Source organism: Tympanuchus pallidicinctus, unplaced genomic scaffold (genome assembly GCF_026119805.1).
Source record: "Tympanuchus pallidicinctus isolate F22 unplaced genomic scaffold, pur_lepc_1.0 scaffold26, whole genome shotgun sequence".
Lineage (NCBI taxonomy): Eukaryota > Metazoa > Chordata > Aves > Galliformes > Phasianidae > Tympanuchus > Tympanuchus pallidicinctus.
Window position 1 is genome coordinate 705,495 of NW_026294743.1, and position 20,971 is coordinate 726,465.

A 20,971-nucleotide genomic window follows, 5' to 3' on the forward strand; every position below is an offset into this window, starting at 1 on the left:
TGCGAAGGGAATTTTGAAGAACTTTGATGCCCGAACAATTCCTTCTGTTGTCTGGGCCACTCTCCAGTGCTGATGCTAATTCATAGTGGAAAATAATGCTGAGAATTAGGTGACTGTAGAAGAAAGAAAATGATTAGCTCTTTCTCACTGAAAGAACTTCAGTGCTCCTTTGGGAGTCCTGTATACGCAAGCAAGATTTGCTGTCTCATCACCTATCTAAGAAGATTGCATTAAAAGGTACCAAGAACCATCCGGACACAAGGCTGCAGTCCTTGGGAATGACAATGATTGCCCAGAATGTAAACAACCATGGTAGACATCAGTTTTAGAAGGGTGGTTTCAGGAAGCACACAATTGTACATTATTATTCACTGACAGTTCTTTCCTTTGAAAGATCATTTTGAGACTATTTCACTTATATATTTTATTCCCTATAAAACAGCAATAACTCTCTTTGAAATATCCAGATGGTTTTGTCTTTTAAACCTGCAGAAAATGTACAAGCTCTGGAGTGGATGGAAGCTGTGGGATGACTGGAATTCTCTGCTTTTAAGTAATATGTGATGGCCAAATTCATCAGGCATGGTTTTAATTCTCCTTTATTATTATTGTTCCGAAGACATTGCGATGACAGCATATGAAATTCATCTGATTGATGGGCAAAGGGGCTGCAAGAGAAATCTTTCTAGAAGTATTTGTATTAGTCTCAAATACTAATTCCTCTAGAAGGAGGAGGAACTGTGAAGGGGAGTTTATGAGATACGTCTTAGGGCTGAAGCGGCAGACTTAGCTCCTTGTAAACATTCATCTCAGAAGAAGTAGTAGCTTGGGGTCTTCCTGAAAGAAACCTGTGCTGGAGCTGACGCCTGAACTTCATTTCCCTAAAGATTTGTGTAGGTTTCTGGCTGGATTCAGGTCAGTATCTACATTTTTCTTCACCTCTGGAATTTGAGTGGGAGAGTTTGGTTTGCAGTTATATTGTGCTGGTTTCCACGGCCTCTTTCTCTAATGTGCACAAGAAGGAAGAGATTGTTATTTCTTTTCTTTTCTTTTCAAGTACTGCTTCCTTACTTTATTTTACTTCTTTGTTGTCTGCAGATCATTTTAGTGTGGGTAATTGGTTAGTTCAAGTAGCATCTGGTCTTTTCAGGTTGAATGTTGAACTGCTTGATCAAGTATTCTTGAAAAGCATGTTACCTTTGCATGCTGACTGTATCACAGAGGAGAAATACTCTCTGGGGCCTGTCATTTTGATAGCTTCTCCTATATTAATATATCTGATGCGTGCTGTGCAGATTGTACAGCTGTGTGTTAGTCTCTGGTCCTGTCTTTTGTAAGACTTTACATATCTGATTTGGATACAGAATTTCTCTTTTCTGAGGTATTCTGCTCACAAGTGTTACAATTTGAATTTAGTCCCTGTTTGCTATGGGATTTGTCCTACTCTTGGTCAGCTGCAACAAAGCTCACCGGACCTAGTACTACCCCTTACTGTGTATGGAGATGAGCTGCTTTTGCGTGTATGTCCAACTGCCTGGGCTTTAGGAAACGAACTAAGGTTCAGCAGTGCAGAAAGCCATGCTGCTTGTACCATTGGACACCCATGTAGTGACAGGTAGGTCCTTGCTAGAGAGGACTGAAATTAGACCACACAACCCTATCTGTGGAAAGTATTTGTACAGGTAAGGTGTACGAGTATGTAGTTGCGTTTTAACTGTGGTGGTATTGTAAAAAATAGGTTTGTCAGCTATTCTGGATATAAAGAATGTTCCCAGTCTCATAAGGCTTGAGGCAGAAGTTGATTTCTAGTTCAAGAGAGAATTCAAATGTAATCATAATACTCCAACCAGAAATAACGTTTACTGTTGAATCTCTCTTCTGATCCACAGTGTATTACCTAGTTCCAGCAAAAAAAGTACATGAATGATCTCATGTCTTTCTAAACCATGTTATGCTTGGAATAAATGCTTTGTAGGAAGAAGGAACTTTGTTTTTTTCCTGTTACAGTTCTTTTATCTCACGTAACCTGAAATTCTACTTCCCAATCCCCTCACACACTGACATCTGGTATTAGTACAGTACTGGCTCAACCAATTCTGATAACGTTTTGTGATTGGACCAGTTGAGGAAGCCTCCCTCCTGTCCCAGGAATACAGCTCCTTTTTAGCAATTGTTGCAATGATGATTGTGTTGTTTTAGTGGCTTTTTTCTAGGCCTACTAATAGCATATAGTGCTGCTGATAGATGTAGGCAGAGCATTTTGGAAGGAAGAACAGTGTTGTGGGACAAGGGCAGTAGTGACAGCTACAGGGGAGGCTTTCCTGTCACACTGTGCTGCTGTATGGGACACAGAACTCTGTGTAGTGCAGCCCAACCAGTCGTCTTTCTTCTGAGGCTTGATAAGGAAATGAGTTTTTTTAAATAAGTATTTTACCATACAAATAGGCCTCAGTGCTTTCTGTTAATAATAGCATTTTTTTCTATCTAGGACAGATCTGCAGTGATGCCAGAATTCTTTGTATTTCCTTTAATTACTGTTCCTGTGTTGTTTTTTTTTATTATTATTTTTAGATGATGTCTCAGTATTTGAATAGCCAAAATTTGCTCCTAACTGTGGTAACTGCCTTGCTGCAGGTGCTGAACAGGCGTTTACATCTGTGATACAGCTGTAACTGAATGATGATGGGGAAAAAAAAGTCATTAATGTTCTTGGAGCAGCTTAAAGAAAAATTGTCACAATTATTTTCACATTACATATCAAGATTTTTTCAATCTTAAAAACGTAAACAATGCCAGATTGATCTTCTAATTGGAAGAGATGAACTAGTTGAAACAAATGGCATATATCAGATATGCTTTTAGCATCCACAGTATTCTGTGGCAGGAAGAGCTAGAGCTTGACCTTGTGTTGCATGCAAAAAATATCTCTGACTCCCTTGAACTTGGCGCCTGCTATTTTTGTAGCAGCACGTGCACCTTGCTTTCTCTGTCATGTGGTATAAGAGGCTGAGCTCTCATGCCCTGTAGAACCAAAAAGTATCTTGTGTTGTAAGGGACCCCGAGGATCATTGAGTCCAACTCTTAGAGCTTTGCTTCATGAAAAAAAAATTGAAATACAACTGTTCTGGCTTTACCTAGCTTGTGTTAGACAGGCAGTCTTAAGGAAAAGGTCATTAATATTTCTGGAGGCCCAGAGACGTGTTACGAAAGGAGAGGGAGAGATGGTTGTTGACTGACATGTGAAGAAGTACAGAAACAGTTCTCTGCCTTTTGAGTTAAGGGCATTGCTGAGAGCAGGGGTTAGAGATATTACCTGCTGCGTTAACCTGCATGCAGGGCTTTGAAGTTGCTCTGGAGAATTAAAAACAAAAAAATTATAAGCCTGTCTTTGTAAAGATTTGAGATGGAGGATCAGAGATTGAATGGCTGTTAGGAGATGAGGATAATCCCAGTGGTAGATGTTTTGTCTGTCAATTCAGTTGTCTGAATAAGCTGAATCTGATACTTTGTGGATCTTCAATTTCCTCTGCTTCATAGTGATGGCTTACAGTGCATTGATCGAAGTGCATGTGAAAGAGCTGTGTGTTTTGGGGATTCTTAAAGGCCAGGGCACTGGTGTCTGTGGCTGTGAAATGCTCTGGCAAGGTGTTTTTTAAAGCTGCTGCTCCTGAAAGGACCAGTTTGATCTGTTCTACGTGGTGTTTGCTTGTGAAGCTAATTTTAGTTGAGTGGGAAGAGGTGAGGATAGTGATTATTACTTTCAAGCTACAGCTATCCATCAGAGGCTCCACTATTGACTACTTTGCCGTGTTATTTGAGGTCTGTGATATTACAAGACAAATGGGGTGTGTGACTGAGGGTGGAGGAAGTTCCTGTTGTCCCACAGCATGTTTGCATGCTAACCTGCTCCAAGGTGAGTTCTGTTTTGCTGGGAAGTGCCCTTATTGTTAAAGGCCGGCCGCTCTGTTGCTGAGGTACAGATCTTGGATGATCCTACAGCAACTTCAGTGCTGTTGCCCGCTCATAGTTTTGCAGTGTGTTTGGGGTAGATGTAGGGGTGATTTGAAGCTTTGTTAGTTGATGCATCTGTTTCTCCCTTGGGAAAGAATTTGAGAATCTAAAAACTTTCCCTAACTTGTGCTAGTAAAGATGAGCTTTGTAGATGAATAAAAAGCACTGTAGCTTACAATAGTCTTTAAACTTAGCAAAAGGTGTTGTACACATACAAGTGTATGAGTGCATGGTTTATTAATACGTGGTGCAAATTTCTGAGCAGTCTGTTTTTGCATTTTGTAACCAAAGCCATGACAGTATTTGCAATACAGAAGAAAATGAACGTTTCAGTGCTTTTGGAGGCAGGCAGGGGAAAAGCATACAGGTGTTTATGCTGGTTGCCTGACCAAGCTGCGTGCACTGTGCTTTCTGGAAAGACAGGTCTGGTGGAGGGTGGGGTTGTGACATGTTTGATTTCTAATTTCTGTGCACTGCGCATTCTGTCAAGGCCAATGTTACAAGTTCATGGAGCTTATGTATTGTAGGGTGTAACTGGGTGAGGCAGCAGTTCACTGGAACAAGATGTGATTATGCATATACATGAACATTGTTTTATGTTTATGATGCTTTAGTATGGGAGGGTTGGAAATGAGTGATTCCATGTATTCTGAGATTATTTTTAAAAAGTATTAATTTTATTTACTTAATAGCTGGCCAATTTGAAGCAACCACAACTCTTTATACTGATGATCCTATAAAATACTTAATCTTTTTTGGCTGCTAGTTTACATTTACAGGGTGTTAGGGTTTATGTTGTGTTTTTTGCTTGTTTTGGTCTTCAGTTAACAGACTTCAGTATCTTTCATACATGTGTATTGACATATCTATTTTACAGATGCTATGTCTTTCCACAACAAACATCCTTATTCTCAATATATGCCTAGAGTTAAAACAGTGAGGAAATTGCTTTTGTTTCCTTACTCAGTTAAGCTCAAGCAAATTTCATGCTGCAAATTTTGTTCAGATAGTCTAATAAAAAATGGGGAATTAGGCTAAAGGAGTATGACAGCCCTGTGTGTCAAAGGGCTTGGCGTTTTCCGACATATTTACAAAATCTCAGGAGTGCTCAATTCCTTTTTGGAACTGAGGTCATGCTGTCATTGTGCTTCTCATAATCCCATTCCTGTGGCTGCAGTTGAACTTATACTTTTCAGATGCTTCTCAGATATCTGGCTTTTATGTTGCAGAATTGGAACTATGTGCTGCTAATCTCCCATTAGCTAGAATACAGATACTACCTTAACTGCTGAGTGTAGAAATGGTAGTGTCTCTTGGAAGCAAGACTCAATTTTAAATCTCACAGAGGCCAGAAGATTCCCCTGGGGTTCCTTCCTTGGAAGATGCATGTTAGTTGAAGCACACAGAACTATATTTTGCCAACTGATTTTGAACAGGACGGAGATCAAGCCAAAATAAGCAACACTTAAGCCTTGCTCCCTTGGTTTGATTGCAGCTCTAGAGCATGTGCAGTCCATATGCTTGCAAATATCTGGATGTTTGTCTTTGGATCCCTCACCTGTAGCTCATTCCCTCTCTGGGCAGCACTGCTGAGCTTTCATTCTTTCACTCAGTGTCCTTTCATTCCTATCACTCTCCTCAGAAGCTATGTTCTATTTCTATTCCTAGGCTTCCCAGCTTTACTGTTTTCTGAAGGCCAGCAGAAGTGACTGCTTTGGGTGATTCCTCATTGCTGCCCCATTCTTTTTAATTTGTTGATCTGGTTTGTTTTATAAACGCTGTAGACACTACTTTGTTGTAAAGCAAATTATTGCCCATTTTTGTTAGTAATCATTATAAGTGCTTCTACTCACATGATGACATTTAAATATCACTTTTCTCCTCTTTATGAAACTTGAAGTTTAAAAATAACCTTCCTACTATAATTATATGCTCTATGAAGTGCACAGAAAATCTAATATTTGCACTTTATAATAGCTAAAGAGCTGTAAAGACAGTTTGAGTGCTGTGGATACAGATCAACAGGTGTTCTGTGCCTTTGTGCTGCTCATCCTTGATTAAAACAGGTTTTATTAATCCACGTCAATGTATCCATGACAATATCAAAGGTTCTGGATCTCAGTAAGCTAGCAGGTTGTATTTTTGTGTAGAGAGAGGTATGAGGCGAACAGGATTATCTGTGGGGGCTACTGAAGACTTCAATTTACTGACTGAAATACTAGCCCAAGTAACTGAGTCCAAGAGCTGTTCTTGAGAAGCAAGCTTCATTTTGCGTTGTTTAATTGTAGTAGTAGGGCACTGTCAGCTCAGTTCATTTGGAAAATGCAGAAACTACCTAGTTGTTATGGCAAAAAATGTACTTCTGAAAAAGTTGCAGTTGACAGCTTAATTGTCCTCTCCGATAGAGGCATTCTTCCTTGTAGTTTTTCCACTGTATGTCTTTAGCCTAAATACAATGCTGGTTGGGCCCGAATATTTGTCACTGTCACTGGGACAATTAGAATACATTGCATTTAATTTATTGTACTGTATGACAGTGGCTTTTTATGTTTAAATTTATAGGTGTTTTCAACTGCTAAAAATACTTAGTGCCAAGGGTAAATTGTCAGTATAACATATACGATATAATTTCCAAATTTCCATGAAGACATACTTGCAGGTATATCACAACAGTGACTAAAATGTGTTGATAGATAGCCCAGAGGAGAATCTTCATTCTCCTGTATCAAACTTCAATAAGCAGGACCTGCTATTCTTGTAATAGGCATTTTATTGGGAAGTGAGGTCTGTAAGGAGGCTGAAGATGGTTGGAGACTGAGAATAATGTGATTCGTGCTCTGAGCATTTGTCTTTCTGTGATGGGCATGTTCATACAGTCATCTTCAAGGCAAAATGCAATGCAGCCCGGGTTGCTGTCAGAAGGAAAACAAAGTGAAAAGAGGAATTCTGCCTAGCATGTCCTTAGCTGTGGATCAGGAAAGTATTAATTTGGGATAAACATGAATCAGGTGATTCAGATTCATAAAAACAAAATAGATGTGCTTTGGCTTCAAGATGAAAGCTGGACATGGGAAACTGTGAAAGCTGTTGCAACCTGGAGACTGGATTTTTTTGCAAGGCTTGGTGAGTGAAATGTTTGCATTTGCTGCCGTGATCTGCTTTGACGTCCTGCCAGTGTTCGACCACAAAATTGGAGGTTCAGTTGCTGAAATACCATCCCCAAGTGTGATGGTGGTGAGCACATGAATATTTAGGAAGTAGCTGAAGAAGCAGCTAGAGAACATTTCTGAAAGGATTTCCTTATGCTGATGAACGTGAGCTGCTCTAATTAGCTGAGCAGCTGGATTTCAGCTGCTTCTTAGCTATCTTTGCTTGTCCAGACAGTGGGAAGTCACAGTTGCTGCATTCGTTTAGCAATGCAGCCATAGACATCTGCAGCATAATGATGATTGAATTGTCACTGGACTTAATTACTGCTTCAGGATTGCTTGTTTTTGGGCTCAGACTTTGGAGAGAGGTGAAGTTGTACCAGGGTGAATACTATTTCTAAGATAAATGCTCAATAATGCAGACATACTTGATTTGTTAGGTGACTGGATCTTTATCAGCCTTTGTACTCACAGGGCTATGACAATACCCCATTACTCAGCAGAGAAGGTATGGATGTGTTTGTGTGTTAAGGTGCCTGGCTGCTGCCAGCTGCTTTTTGTTGGTGCTGCTCTGATCTCCCAGTGAGCTGATCAGAGTAACCAGCGCAAATAAAGAAGTGCATCAGCTCCTGGGAGGGGTGAGAAGAATGCTGACCTGAGGCAGGATTAGCACTGGATAATTTGCTGTCAGGTTAGCTGCACGTATGGCATTAGTCACGGGCTAAAGATGTGTTTTGGTGAGCAAAGGCCAAGCTACTTCGCACGAGGAGAGCCCCTGACCTCCCCAGTTGCCCTTTGCACCACCCCTCTTGCATCACCCTGGTGCTCTTGGGAGCTCTGCAGCTAGCTGGAGCTGTTGGCTGGGCTGGCTGAGAACTCATTGGCTGTCTGGGGCAGACCTTGTGCTTCTTAAGAGCGCAATCACAAGGTTGGTCAGGCAGACTTGTAGCTATGTCAGCACCAACGTGAAAGGGCTGGAGGAGATGGTGGTCATGGGGAAGGGAGCACTGCTGACTGTCTGGTTTTCTATCTTAAACCAAGGGTGAAGCTGAGTCTTGGGTAGTACATTCACTGTTACAAAGGTAGTATGAGTTATAAAGTAACAGAGAGGAATATGTGATGTCTTTTATTGTAGTACTATACATAATATTGCAATAATTTCAACAACAGCTATTGGAAAGTTCTTTGCTAGCATTCCAGGAAGTCTCCAGGTATTAAAAAAAGCAACATTTGAACTTAGTAAAGGGGCATGTAAGAGAGTCAGTAACCATCCCAACTGAAAATATGCTAAGTGCTCCTTAAACAGGTGTGTGAACTGGAGGACAGATAATTTGAAAAAAGCCCTGTATAGTGTGATGTAAGCGATAAATTTTGAGGCTTGGTAGCAGATGCTTCAGTACATATATATTTTTTAACAAGGGTTGACTTTTTTTTTTTTTTTTCCCCACCAGCCTTTTTTTGTGTGTCTAGAGTGATTTATGCCCAGCATCAATCTGTCTGCCTACACCCAGGAGCAGAGCTGCCTTGCAATCAGTTGGGGTGGAAATGGGCCCCTTGTGATGCTGGCTTGAGATATTTGACTACCTTCAGCTAGCAAGTACAGCAGCTTGACGGATCCCCTCTGAACCAACTGAGGTAGTTTGCATAGGTGCACAGGGATGGCAAGTTCCCTGTTTTGAGGGGCTGGCTTAGGAAGCTCAACAGAACCACTGCCTTAGTTGGGAACTGAACAAACTCTGTGCATTAAATTGTCAGTCAGCGAGATCTAGGACAAATCCATAGATGTTGGGAGAAGTGTTCTGGTTGTCTTCTCTTGCCTGGTTAATTAGTGTGCAAGAAGTGTGAGAGTTTGCATCTCTATTTGCTCCATATTATTTACACCTGGGGTGGTGTTTAAACTAATGTTTATCAGTCTCAAATGCTGTGAAAGTGCCTAAGTCTTGCTGTCCGTTCATTTTTCTGCCAGCCCTTTGAGTTTGGAGTTCTACCTATGCATGCTGTGGGCACAGTATGGGTGCTGCTGCCCCCCAACGGGCTGGCTGATGTCATGCCTTCCTCCCAGTGCTTCTGACATAACTGTCTGGAGACTCATGATGGAACCAGGATCAGAGTTCACGTGCAGACTGAACTCATCCCTGCTTTATTTTTCCTTTATGTGGGTATTCGTGGGGTTTCTGTGTGTGCTCTGGTTCACTGCTCTCTGTTACAGGAGGAAGAGGCAGGGTCTCCATTAATTAGAATCACTGTTACAGCTCCTACACATCAAATAGGAGAACTGAATTCAATTTGGTATTGCTAATTATTTGGATCTCTTGAGAGAAAATGTGTTCATTACCTGTGGAGCAGAGGAGGATGTTAGCAACCTTATCACTTCTCATTCTGCACGATGGGGCAGCAGATTAGAAATTGTTGTTTCTGGAATAGGGCAGGGTTACCTCAGCATTGAGTGCAGGTACGATCACAGTTTGCCCTAACAACAGCATCTTTTTTAAATTACTGGTGTTCAATACATAGCGAAGTTATGGAACTTTCAGTCCCCTTATAGGATTTCACGGCAAATAATAATAATCTAAATTCATTCCTGTTTCTTTGTTTTCAGAAGGCTTAAATAATTTTAAGTTAAATGTGAATCAAACTCTCCTGAGTGTAGGAAACAGTCCTTTGCCAAAGGAGAGGAAGGGTTTTGATGATAACTTGTTAATAGAAAGAGGAAAAGAAAAATTATCTGATAATAGCTTTGTCTGTGAGTTAATAAATTTTCTAACAGAATCATGTTATTCTGGGTTCTAAATTACATGGAGAGTTGCGTACTTGAACTGCTTGGCTGATGATATATTCATATTTCAGCTTCACTGGGTTGGTTTAATGAAAGATTTTGCTTCTTTGTTCTTTGCACTGTGATTATAAGTTATTTTCTATACATTTTTTTAGTTAGTATGTTGCTAAGAGAATGTGGACTTGTGCATATATGACGACTGCTATTGTTTTGAGCCACAAGTTCCTGCTCTCATCTCAATGTGCTCCTCAGATTCTGAGGCAAATTGAAACAATTCAAGGTGCTCTTGCCAACTGAAGAAAGAACTTAACCTGCTCCATTTGGGTCTTACTGATGTTTAGGTATTCATACATTATACATTATCTAATTTCCAGCTTTTAACATTGAAGACGTTGAATTCTGAGTATAGAAAGTATTTGCTCCTCTGAAAGATTTAAGATTCACAGTAGCAGACTTCAGTCTCCTTCCTGCCCGATATTAAATATAATGAAAATAAAGCCCTAAATATTGCAATTATTCCTAGCAATGAAGACAGAAGAACAGTACTGCAAAAATAGACATAGGAAAGAAAGAGTTGAGTTATAAGGAAGAAAAAAAGTGATTGAGTTACATCAGGGAAGAACATGCAACTAAAATGTTTCTCAAAGATGAGCTGTATCATGGAGCGTTTTGAAAGAGAAGATCCCTTTACTGCTAAGAATGTATGGTAGAATATGATTGATGGAAATGTGTTCTAATGCTGCACTGATAGGAACTAAGCTACTCTTGAGCTGTTACTGAAAGCAGACAGATCAACCTTGCTTTTACCCTAGGTGAGCCAAATATTTCAAAAGACAGTTAGGTCAGAGCAACGTCCGTTCCTAGTCTTTGGAAGGAGGACATTTTTCACACTTGTTCTTTGCACGTGCCTTTTTCTTCTCTTCTCCAAATGCCTTATTCCCACTGATGCAGCTGCAGTCTTCAGCAGTTGCAGTGGAAGTGTGTGTGCAGCCAAAGCAAGCACTGACAGTCTGAGTGTGGCATGCTTGCTCCGAGTGTGGAGAGAGCACTGCAAAGTGCTCCTGCCTTCTCTGTAACTTTCCTGCTGGTGTGGCCACTGATGAAGGCTGCAGGGGTGGTGGTTCTGGAAAAGGCTTGACTCAGGTCGTATGTCTTTCTTAGGTAATTAATGTCTTACATTGAATCTGATACAGTTGTTTTGCAATCTTTAGAAAGTGCCGAATATTCTATTGATGGTGTCTCACGGAGTGTTTTTAACCCATTGCGTTGCAAGAAATAGTCTTTTTCTGAAATAGTTTTGTTGTTGCTTTTTTTTTTTTTTTTTTTTAAATAACTCCTCTGTAGCTTTTTACATGTGGCACGTTAATTAGTATCACGTTTGTCAAGTTAGCAACACTTCCTGGAATAATAATCTCAAGTAACTTTTGCAAAGTTACTAAAGGCTGTTAGATCTCTTAAGTAAGAGCTTCAGGGGAGAGTCGTAAGAAGCCTTAGTCTTGCCAAGAAAACAGATGAGCTGGCAAAAGAAAACATTTTTCTGTCCTTGTGTGTCAACAACTTTTTGGTCATGTTGTATTCCTGTCTAACCCCACCCACCAAGTTATTACTGAAAAATGCAACCTCATCTGAAAGTGGAGATACCAGATATTAACTAACCATTCGAAATATTTAGCAGAGGGGTCATAGGTGTTTGCTTGGCTGTGTAAGTTTTATTTATTTATGGGGATGTTAAGTCATTAAATGCTAATAATCTGAGAATATACACACCCACATGGGCTCTTTTCCAGGTGTCACAGTCAAATGAGTCAGAGTATGAACTTCAGTACAGAATCAAGAGAACAAATGTCTTTTCAAAAATGGTTTACTATCTTTGAAGAGTCTTTAAGCTAAGCTGTAACCTGGTTAGCATTGGAATGTGTAGGGTATGGTTGTTTTTCTGCATGGGGGTTTGAATGTGTTTCTTTAAGGTAGCTGGGCATGAATTTGGCAAGCCCTGTGTAGTGTATAGGAATCCTCTACACAGTGCTGCTTAGTTGTTCTCTTTGAGATGCTAACCACTGAGTAATCTTTTTTTTTTTTTTCTTTTATTAAGCCAAGGACCCTTGTCATCCATAAGAGCAGCAATCAAGAGATGTAAGTCTGTTTTTCTTTCTTCTTGACAGTTATTGCTTTTTAAAATTGCTTCATCGTCATTTTCAGTAACTGGATTAACTTTATAGAAGTAAGTTGAACTGCCCGAGTTAACTTTGGAAAGGAAGTTGCTAACAGTCTTTGGGGTGGGGAGAGTGGACTGTAATTACTTTTTTTGCCTTTGCATTACTCCCTCTTTTTGCTTTGCTGATGATCTGTTCCTTTTTGCCAGTTACTAACGTTTTCTTATTTGAGCACCAGAGCATTTGTGCACTGCGGTGATCCATCTCTGAAGACCTTGGGTTACGTATGCTCAATTCTTAGGCATGTGACAAACGAGAAGCTTGTTTCATTTCAGGAGAAATCCTCAGCACTGTTTGCTATAATGGGTACAGGATTAGATGCATGCATGTTATTTATTTCTGAAAGCAAAAAATTGTTTCTAAATCTTGAATGAATGGGCAATTTCTTTTTCCCTATTTTTTTTTATGTGTCTTTCCCTGCTCTTGATATTTCCAGACAGAATTTCTTCAATTGTGTTCTCTGAAGTATTTTATACTGTTCCTTTTTTTCCACTTCACATTTGTATTTCATTTCTGTCCATGATTTCAATTTCACAGTGAAGAAACAGTGGGGGAAAAATGCATTAGTGTATGTGCTACTGATCTGTTTCTTCTGAATCTATTACTTGGGGGCTCATTAGAATGGATTGGACTGGAGGCAGTGAAAGGAGATCATGAATGCTTCATTTAGGGCAAGTCTCCATGATGCTGTAGTTAAAATGCAGTGCTTTATCTGTGCTATTGCTGCCATAAATAGGAAGCTGAAAAACAGAGCACCAGATCACAGAAGGCCTTTTGTCACTGAGTCAGGAATCGATAGAGACTTTATAAGCTCCAGATCTCCTCTAGCTGGTAAATGGTCTGAAAGACCATTAAGCAGTTGGAAAGTACAGTTTGGAAAATGCAGTAGCAAGTGATGCCTCATTTTGAGGCGCAATCAATTAAAAAACACATCTAGTCAAGAAGCAGTGAATCCGTATATGTAACGTTGTATTTTAATATATTTAACGATAGTAATATGTGAATGACCATAAAATCTAAATAACGTGTGAATCTCCATGCATGATAGAAAAAAATCTCCATGCATGATAGAAAAAAATCTCCATGCATGTTTTAAGGCGTTGCACATGAAACCTTGGTTTTATGTGTGCCACTAACCATACTATGGATGGATCTAAATGAAAAATAGGACCTGTCGAATTCTGAACTCTGCTTGCCATTTATGTGGAAAAGTTGAAATATTGTCTGGAAAAAGAGTTCTCTCTAACAGCATTGGAGATCTATTGTTATTCCTTAATCACAGCTTCTGTGGTCTGCTTATCTCTCATTTTCAAGAAACATGGTAGGTATCTGCAGGGTATCAGTCTTCAAATTTGTGTACAGTACTTAAGCTCACTTACCTGTCGTACTGGTAAGTCTCTTCCCATCTTGTGGCCGGAGAAGGAGAGCACTTATTTTCCTTTTTGGCTGTACTGACTGCAATGCTGACTGGAAAGGTGGTGTTAGTTTGTTTCAACTGTTTGATAAATCAAGCAATCGTTTGAAGAAATCAAACATGTAATTGTGAGATGTGCTCAGGAGTCACTTTCGAACTCTTCAGAATTTGCCTCTGATTTCTAATGACAATCTCTGCCAAGAGCATACCAGTACAGACACCTCCCACTGAAATTAATGGAGCTATTTCCTTGGACACTTGAGATAGGAACATGCCAAAAAAAAGTAAAAAGAAGCTAAGTGCTGCTATGATGAGACAAAGGGCAATGGTGTTTTTGCATACTACTCCACTCTTCCAGAACAGGCTGGCAGAAACAAGCCTGCTGCCGTAAAATGTTGGAAAAACCTACAAGCTTGTCCCATTTTCATTCTGTCCTAAGCAAACATGTGGCTGATTGAAGGATGCGTAACAGCTTGTACACACTTGGAGGCTATGTCTTCCCATTTGGCAGTTTTGCAGTTATTTTTGGCTGTGTATTTGGTTTGTTTTTCGGTTTTGTTTTGTCGTGCTTCGGGGCTTCCTGGGTTCTTTTGGCTCCTACTTTTTCCCAACAAGATCAATTCCGTGACCTCATTCTCTCCCCATCTGCACAAACATTTGGGCTGGCATAATGTAGAGAATGGTGCAGAGGCAGGAACACAGCCCAAGGGAAGGTGTGGGAAGGAGTGAAGTGTCTTCATTAAATTCTACTATCAAATTTGAGTGAAACTGCAGTCGTGGTCTACAGGTGTAGATATAAAAGTTTTTGTGCAGTCACACTGTCAGCCTCTCTGGTGCCCAGCAGTTTGCTTAGCTGTGATAAGGTATGTGACCTGGTGGTTTTTGTCCGGGTCAGACAAGAGAAGTTATACAAAAAAGAGCAGGAAACAGAGACTGCTGTTGGGGGTGGCACGCTCCTACCCCTCCTGCTGCCTGAGGTCTGAGCCCAAAGTGTGAGTAGGATCAGGGAGATGAAATGAACAAAAGCTGTACAGAAAGAGATGAGTTTTTTTTCTAATATTTGATGTTCTGAGCTCACTCACTGTGGGGTCTTACTAGTGCTATTGTTGTTTCAACAGGGGGGACCAAAGTTAGTCTTTGGAAGGGGACTTGGGCAGCCCTTTTTCTTGTAGCTGCATTCAAGCATCAATTCAGCCTGGCACTGGTGTTGAACAACTTGATGTTTCCTGAGGTGCCTGGAAACAGAAATAGAAGAAAAGGAGCAAGACCTCCCCCTTGTGTCAAGAAACGTACTTCAGCTGTTTCAGAGATGAATGAAGTCTCATTAGTTTGATGCTCCACTTTTTATGAATAGTGTAATAAGATCTTTGATTAAAAAAAATTTTTCTGGTTTTAGCGAGAAGAACCTGCTCATTTTAGCTTTCCCTGAAGAAAGCATTTCTGCAGCCGTGGAACACCCTCAAAAACCACAGATGTGTCCTCTTACCTGGAATCAGCCTGACAGCTCTTCAGCTGTATCAGATAGTAGTTAAAGCAAGGGATGTTTGCTCACAATTACTGCTTTCTGTGAGATACCGTGATGAATAACCCTTGTCCACCCAGGCAGCTGAGAAGGATAACTTCTCAGTCTAATAGTCTATATATTTCCTATTATCCATGGTAGAAAATTCTAGCCTGGTGTTGGGAAAGCATTGAAAGAAACTGTATTTTTAAATAGTAACACACTTGTTACAGAAAGTAATATTATTATTTTAAAGCCCATTGATAATATTAATTGGAATTAACTGAAATAGTTAATAGGAAGGATCATGTTTACTCAGAGCTGCTGGAAGGAACAATAGATAAAAATCAATAGAAAAATTACAAGTTTAATTTCTCGCAAGGTTTTGAGTATTTGAGGTTATGATTCTAATCTTCAATAGAAGATGGAACTTGCTTTTAAAACAGTCTGCACTGACAAAGCTGTTCAGTATTTCATATAGTTTACTAATGGAAATGCACAGATGTGATTATTGTAGCGTTTCTATTGTGCAAGCACTCAGCACACAGCAGGAGGGAATCTGAGCAGATCCCTGAATGAACTTCAGATTGCTTAAAAAAGTTGCCTGGAAGACTGTAAATTCTAGCTCAGGTCTCTTCGAAAGATTCAGAAATGCATGTCAAACTGCTGTTGTCACCAGCTCATCTGTATCACTGCAATAGAGATGAGTTTGTGGTATAAAGATTGTTAGAAAGTTTATTTTTACAGGCATCTTGAGCTCAAAGTTGAAATTGCCTCCTGTCCCATTATCTGTATGTGTTTCAGATGTAAGTGAAATACCAAATTAGCTTGAAAAATATAACCTGGAGTAGAAACTGTAGTTGAAAAACCCATTAAAACGTAACTGTGCAGCAAAAAGAGGATGCTTTACCACTCACTGCACATAACAAAAATAATGGGCTCAAGCCACTAAATACTGCTTACAAGAAATATGTACCAAGAATGAATCTGTAAGTCAATCATCCATTTTCTGTTTAGAGAATTACTATTAATCTTTTACCTAGTAACAGATTAAACATATTTAGATGCCTCACTGACATCAGCAGGAATACATACTTGTATTTCTAGTGGCAGTGTTATGGGTTGGTTTGATGTTCTTTCTCTCAAGACCAGTAGAATTATAAGAAGGAAAGGTGGAAGGAAAAGTTTGCAAACTGGATTTTTCCTTTCCTACCCTTCTTTAACCATTTCAGTTACCTTTTATTTAGAAACCACTAAATGTGTGATGTGGATATATTGACACTTATCATCCACATCATTTCTTACTGTGAGAGTGGAGGGATTTGTTGAAAATCAGCACTGAAATACTTTTTTATTGACTCTCCTGATGATGAAAATGTTTTTTTCTTTTTTAAGCTTAAAGATGTTATAAGTTGAAACCTGGAGAAAAATTAATAGCCTGCTTTTTCAAACCAATTCACAAAGGGAGTGAAAAATAGGGTGTGAAAGGACCACACGGCCAGAAAAATGGTTGTGAAATGATTGTGGGTTTTTTTTTGTTGTTGTTTTTAAATGAAGTATGTGCTATGCTTTAAAAATTCATGTCTTCTCTCATACACTTTTTAATTTAAAATCACTTTTGACAGTGAAGGAATAAAAGCTGTGCCTGTCCACAGACAAGAATTATTTAGAAAGTTTATATTTTTCTTCAGCATTTGTGGAACTCCAAGGAACACTCGAAAGCAGAGGATGCAATGGTTTGCGCCTCTGCTCTAGTATGAATTTCAGAGTTTCCAAAACAAAAGATGCTCTGAAAGTGTGGCTGTAACAAAAACAGGAAAGCAAAAAGAGGGAAAGAAGTGATGGAAGGAGGAAAGAATTTTGTCCAAGTCCTTAAAAAATAAATGTTTTTATTAGCTATTTATACTGATGAAAGGAGCTTGACTCCAGAAGTGCCTGGGATATTTTGTTTCAAACAAAGAATGGACACATATGAAAGTAGATAAAATGTTTGCTTCTGCTGATGATGTTATTTTTATGTGAATATTTTTAGTGTGTTGCTTTTAAGTGAACTTGCTTGTTTATTTTATATTTGGAGCTGGATGGATTATGTAGTTGTCTATGCCTCGCTGTAGTTTTGTAGCTTCTGTTTAGGAAAGAACTGTTTTAGATTTTTCTTATGTGTTGTAATAACTTCAATAAATGGAAGTACATTTATAGTTTCGTGGGAAAACATAGTATCTACTATTTATCTAGGAATAAAAAAAGAACTGAGGAAATTGGCAGGTTTATTGGCTTAGCTTTGCATCCCTCAGTAATTAGTTTTAATTTCTCATTACCATTTCAATTTGGATGTACCCAAAGCAGTTGTATTGAATACATTTACGAAATTAACACTTAGATTCTCGTTGCAAAAGTAAAATTGGAAGAGATTGGTTTGATTGTTTTGGGTTTTTCTTTCATATTTTTGTTTGGTTGTTTGTTTCCTTGAACGTGTGAATAATGTGATTGCTGCACTAAGATCTATGAAGAAGGAAGTGAAGGTGGTATTTTGTCTGTATAGGGGATTTCCATTTGTGTTAGCCAAACTATTTTTACAGAACTGGATTAGAAGATGGGCTGTTACTCCTGAAACTTTGAGGTGTGTGCTTCTTGCCTGGGCCAGTATGCCTGATCATACCTCTTGGTTAGGTGGGACTGTGAAATGCGGGATCCCATTTTCATGGCATCTGGATCAACTCCTCGACGTAACCATTTTAGAAAGAAAACAGCACAGACACCAACCATGTTTTCAAGCTAAATAAAGCATTCAAAGAAATTGTGTTTTCCTTCCCTTCATTGCACTTTGTTGAGCAATACAGTGAATTTTTCCATACCCAGTTGTGTTCCTTATGGTTAATTATGGCAGAGAGACCTCAGAACACCCATTGTTAAAATCAGCATGGAAGTAGAGATCCAGTCTGGTTTTTAGTTTGTTTTTTTTTTTAAAGATGCTATACTGTAAATAGACATAAAAAGTCGTCTTTTTAAATCTGTGGCACGTATTCTTGTGTTACTAACCCATTTAATCATATTTTCTGGTTCTGGAGCCTTGGTTTGTTCTCTTTCACCTCCTCTTCCCTTTCTGTAACCCCTTCTTTTTTTTCCTCTAGCACTCATGAATAGTGCACATCAAAAATGCCCCGTGGAAGCGGTATGTCTGACACAACACTGCAATGCTCGAATCAAGTATGCTTTACTGATTTCAGATTTCAGCTATGCTTCTGTGATGGCACAGAAACAGCACAATCGTCGTCTTTCACGCAATAAGATTCTACCACTTCCTAAATTGTCATTGCTATGCAAAAATTTGTCCCTCAAATAATCTCCTTTTTTCATTGAAGACATCCAAGTGAGAACATGATGTGGCCATTGGGAAGATTATCTGAATAAAAATATGGCAAAAAAAAAAAATAGGACAACTTCAAAACATAATGATTTTTGAAGTGTTGCAGATTTTTAATGCACAAATGATTAAACTTTTAAGAGATTTCTAATTGGGAACATTGCTTTTTTATTTTTTAACATAAAGTATGGTGAAATATCTTAAGTTTTTTGCATTAGTAGTTTTTCCTTCTAGAGAAGAAGAAAAAACATCTCTAGAAAGTTTAGAAATGAGCCATCAAAAGCAAAATCAGACTTGATTAACACTTCAAAGAAAAGTTACAGCTCTGGGGTCACTATGATACAGAAGACAGGAATGTTTTGAAAAGGAAGGAAATGGGCAGGACTGTCTCTTTTGATGGTATCTTGGACATAGAATGACTTAAAGTGATTTGAATGTGCACCCTAAACCTTTAAAAAAAGTTTTCCCTTGTTTTTTATGCTAATAATTAAAAAAAAAAAAAAATCCTTGGTGTCTCCTGGAGTCTGGGATTTATGATCGCATGCTATGTATGCTCTCTGTTTCCTTTATGGTAGACGGTAGGGGCTATGCTCTTGTCCTCAACTATGTGCTGTGATGGTGTATTTTAACTTTCTCCAAACTTTTGTTTCTTTTACTTCAATAGCTTCTCGAACTTCTAGCCACAGTGAACAGCAGAGGGATAGAAGGTATGATGCACTTATTATATTGTAATTGGATGTTACTTTACAACTTGTTAGATTGTATCACAGCATTACTTTGTATGTGTTTCTCTAGTTGTTTTGGTGGGGTTTTTTTTTTTTGTTTGTTTTTGTTTTGTTTCTCATTATCTTTCATATGTTGAATTTTAATTTAAACTAGAATGCTGTGATGCTTAAACAGAGGATGGACTAAGAGTTGCTGTTTCTGCTTAAGCATTGTATGTGTCTTCAAAAAAAAAGCCAATGCAACCAGACAGCAAACCTGTATGGAACTGCTTTTATTTCCTGACATCTATTTATGAGATCACAATGAAAATAGGCACGCTGTCACACGTTCTGGTTTCTCCAAAGGTTTGAGAGAGGAGATCAGTAACCTGAATAGCCTTTCTATCAAATCTGCTATTACTTCAGGTTTGAAGGGACTGCATTCTTCCCTGTGTTTTTTAGTTATGTTTTAGTGTTTAGGTTTCTGATGTTTTTCTGTTAGCACACAGAAGCTTCTGTAGCAGATGCTTCATCTATTCACAAAGCTCACTTTCCAAAATAAATTCAGTGCAGAGCTCTAGATGAATCAGCAGTGGTTGGGGGCTGTGTTTGGAAAACACCATGCTGCCACTGCAGTTTATCCTCTAAAGCAGTTGTTACAGCAATGAAACATTGGAAGTACTTCTGGGTCCCTGTTATACTAGATGCTGTAAGCAAAGAAGCCCTGTCCCAGAGAGCTTGTGAGGCATGCTTTGCCCTTCCTTTAGTACTGTGGGGGGTTTCCCCAGAAGTCTTGAGGGTAAACAAGCTTATAAGTAGTCAACCAGAAGCAGTTTTAACTATCCCACTGTTTTCACATTGCAGCAGACTAAGGGCAAATGCATGATTAGTTCTCATTATCCTTTGAAGACTAAGTCTTCTTCCATCTAATTGAGTTACATTTGTATTTGGATGCTTTTTTAGCATGTAAATTATTTCACTGAAGCCAATAAACCTACTTTTTGGCTTAGGCATTTAATTAGGCGTTCTGAATGGAAGCCTAAGTGCTTATTAGAAAGGTCGGGTAATTTGCTTTGCAGTCATGGAAAGATACTTTGGTTAAATAAGACCTGAGCTGTTCTGATTTTTGATGCTGAGGAAACATTGATCTTTTATATTTAAAGTAACTATTTTGAGATGTTTTAGGTAATTATTCCCTTTTGCTTTACCTCGAGGCGTCCTGAAATTACAATAGTTGCTGCTGAACCCCTGCGGCCATCCTCCTGGTTTCCAGGTGCAAGTCCTGTTGCTCCTCAAGGATTAGGATTCTCTTCTGCTTCACCTCATGCTCAGTGGAGGACAAATGAGCTTATTCCAGCTGAGGTGAGCATGGATTTACATGAACTGTGTTAGGTATATGATGGTTAAAAAAAAATAAATAGAGAAACCGTTCTATCACTAAGAATTTTACTTGCTTACGTTGTCATGACATTGAATAAAAAACTATGACAGTGTTCTTTTCCTCTGCATGTTAATTTAGTATTTTTAAATAAATATATGGTTTAAAATAAAAGATAAAATTTAGACATGCATTAATGTTTCTGTCTTTCTCTTGTAGCTTCCTCCATCTTATGAGCAGGTGATAAAGGAAATAAATCAAGTGCAAGTGAATACAACAAATAACAATAATGCTGCTGCTCCTAGGCATACCACTTCTTCTGCAACACAAACTGACTTTCCACAGGAATTAATCAGCCGTTTGCCAGGAAGTAATGAGAAGAGCAGTGTGCCTACACACGGGGAATCTACCAACTATCCAGGTGAGATTTTTTGACTTCCCATTGATGGAAATCCTAGCCG

At 39.0% G+C, this 20,971-nt stretch overlaps 1 protein-coding gene across 14 annotated transcripts in view; it reads left to right on the top strand.

Annotated features, from left to right (window-relative positions):
* Positions 1–20,971, top strand: part of SH3D19 (SH3 domain containing 19) — an 87,839-nt gene that overhangs the window by 35,142 nt on the left and 31,726 nt on the right. For 10 of the 14 annotated variants that reach the window (XM_052690240.1, XM_052690238.1, XM_052690237.1 and 7 more), the window contains 4 exons: positions 12,029–12,069; positions 19,093–19,135; positions 20,347–20,494; positions 20,730–20,931. In XM_052690240.1, the coding sequence (XP_052546200.1) occupies positions 12,029–12,069; positions 19,093–19,135; positions 20,347–20,494; positions 20,730–20,931 (434 nt within the window). Of the gene's footprint in view, positions 1–8,693; positions 8,796–12,028; positions 12,070–18,195; positions 18,237–19,092; positions 19,136–20,346; positions 20,495–20,729; positions 20,932–20,971 lie in introns of those variants that run through there. The other 4 variants (XM_052690244.1, XM_052690249.1, XM_052690247.1 and 1 more) reach the window with 2 other exon arrangements.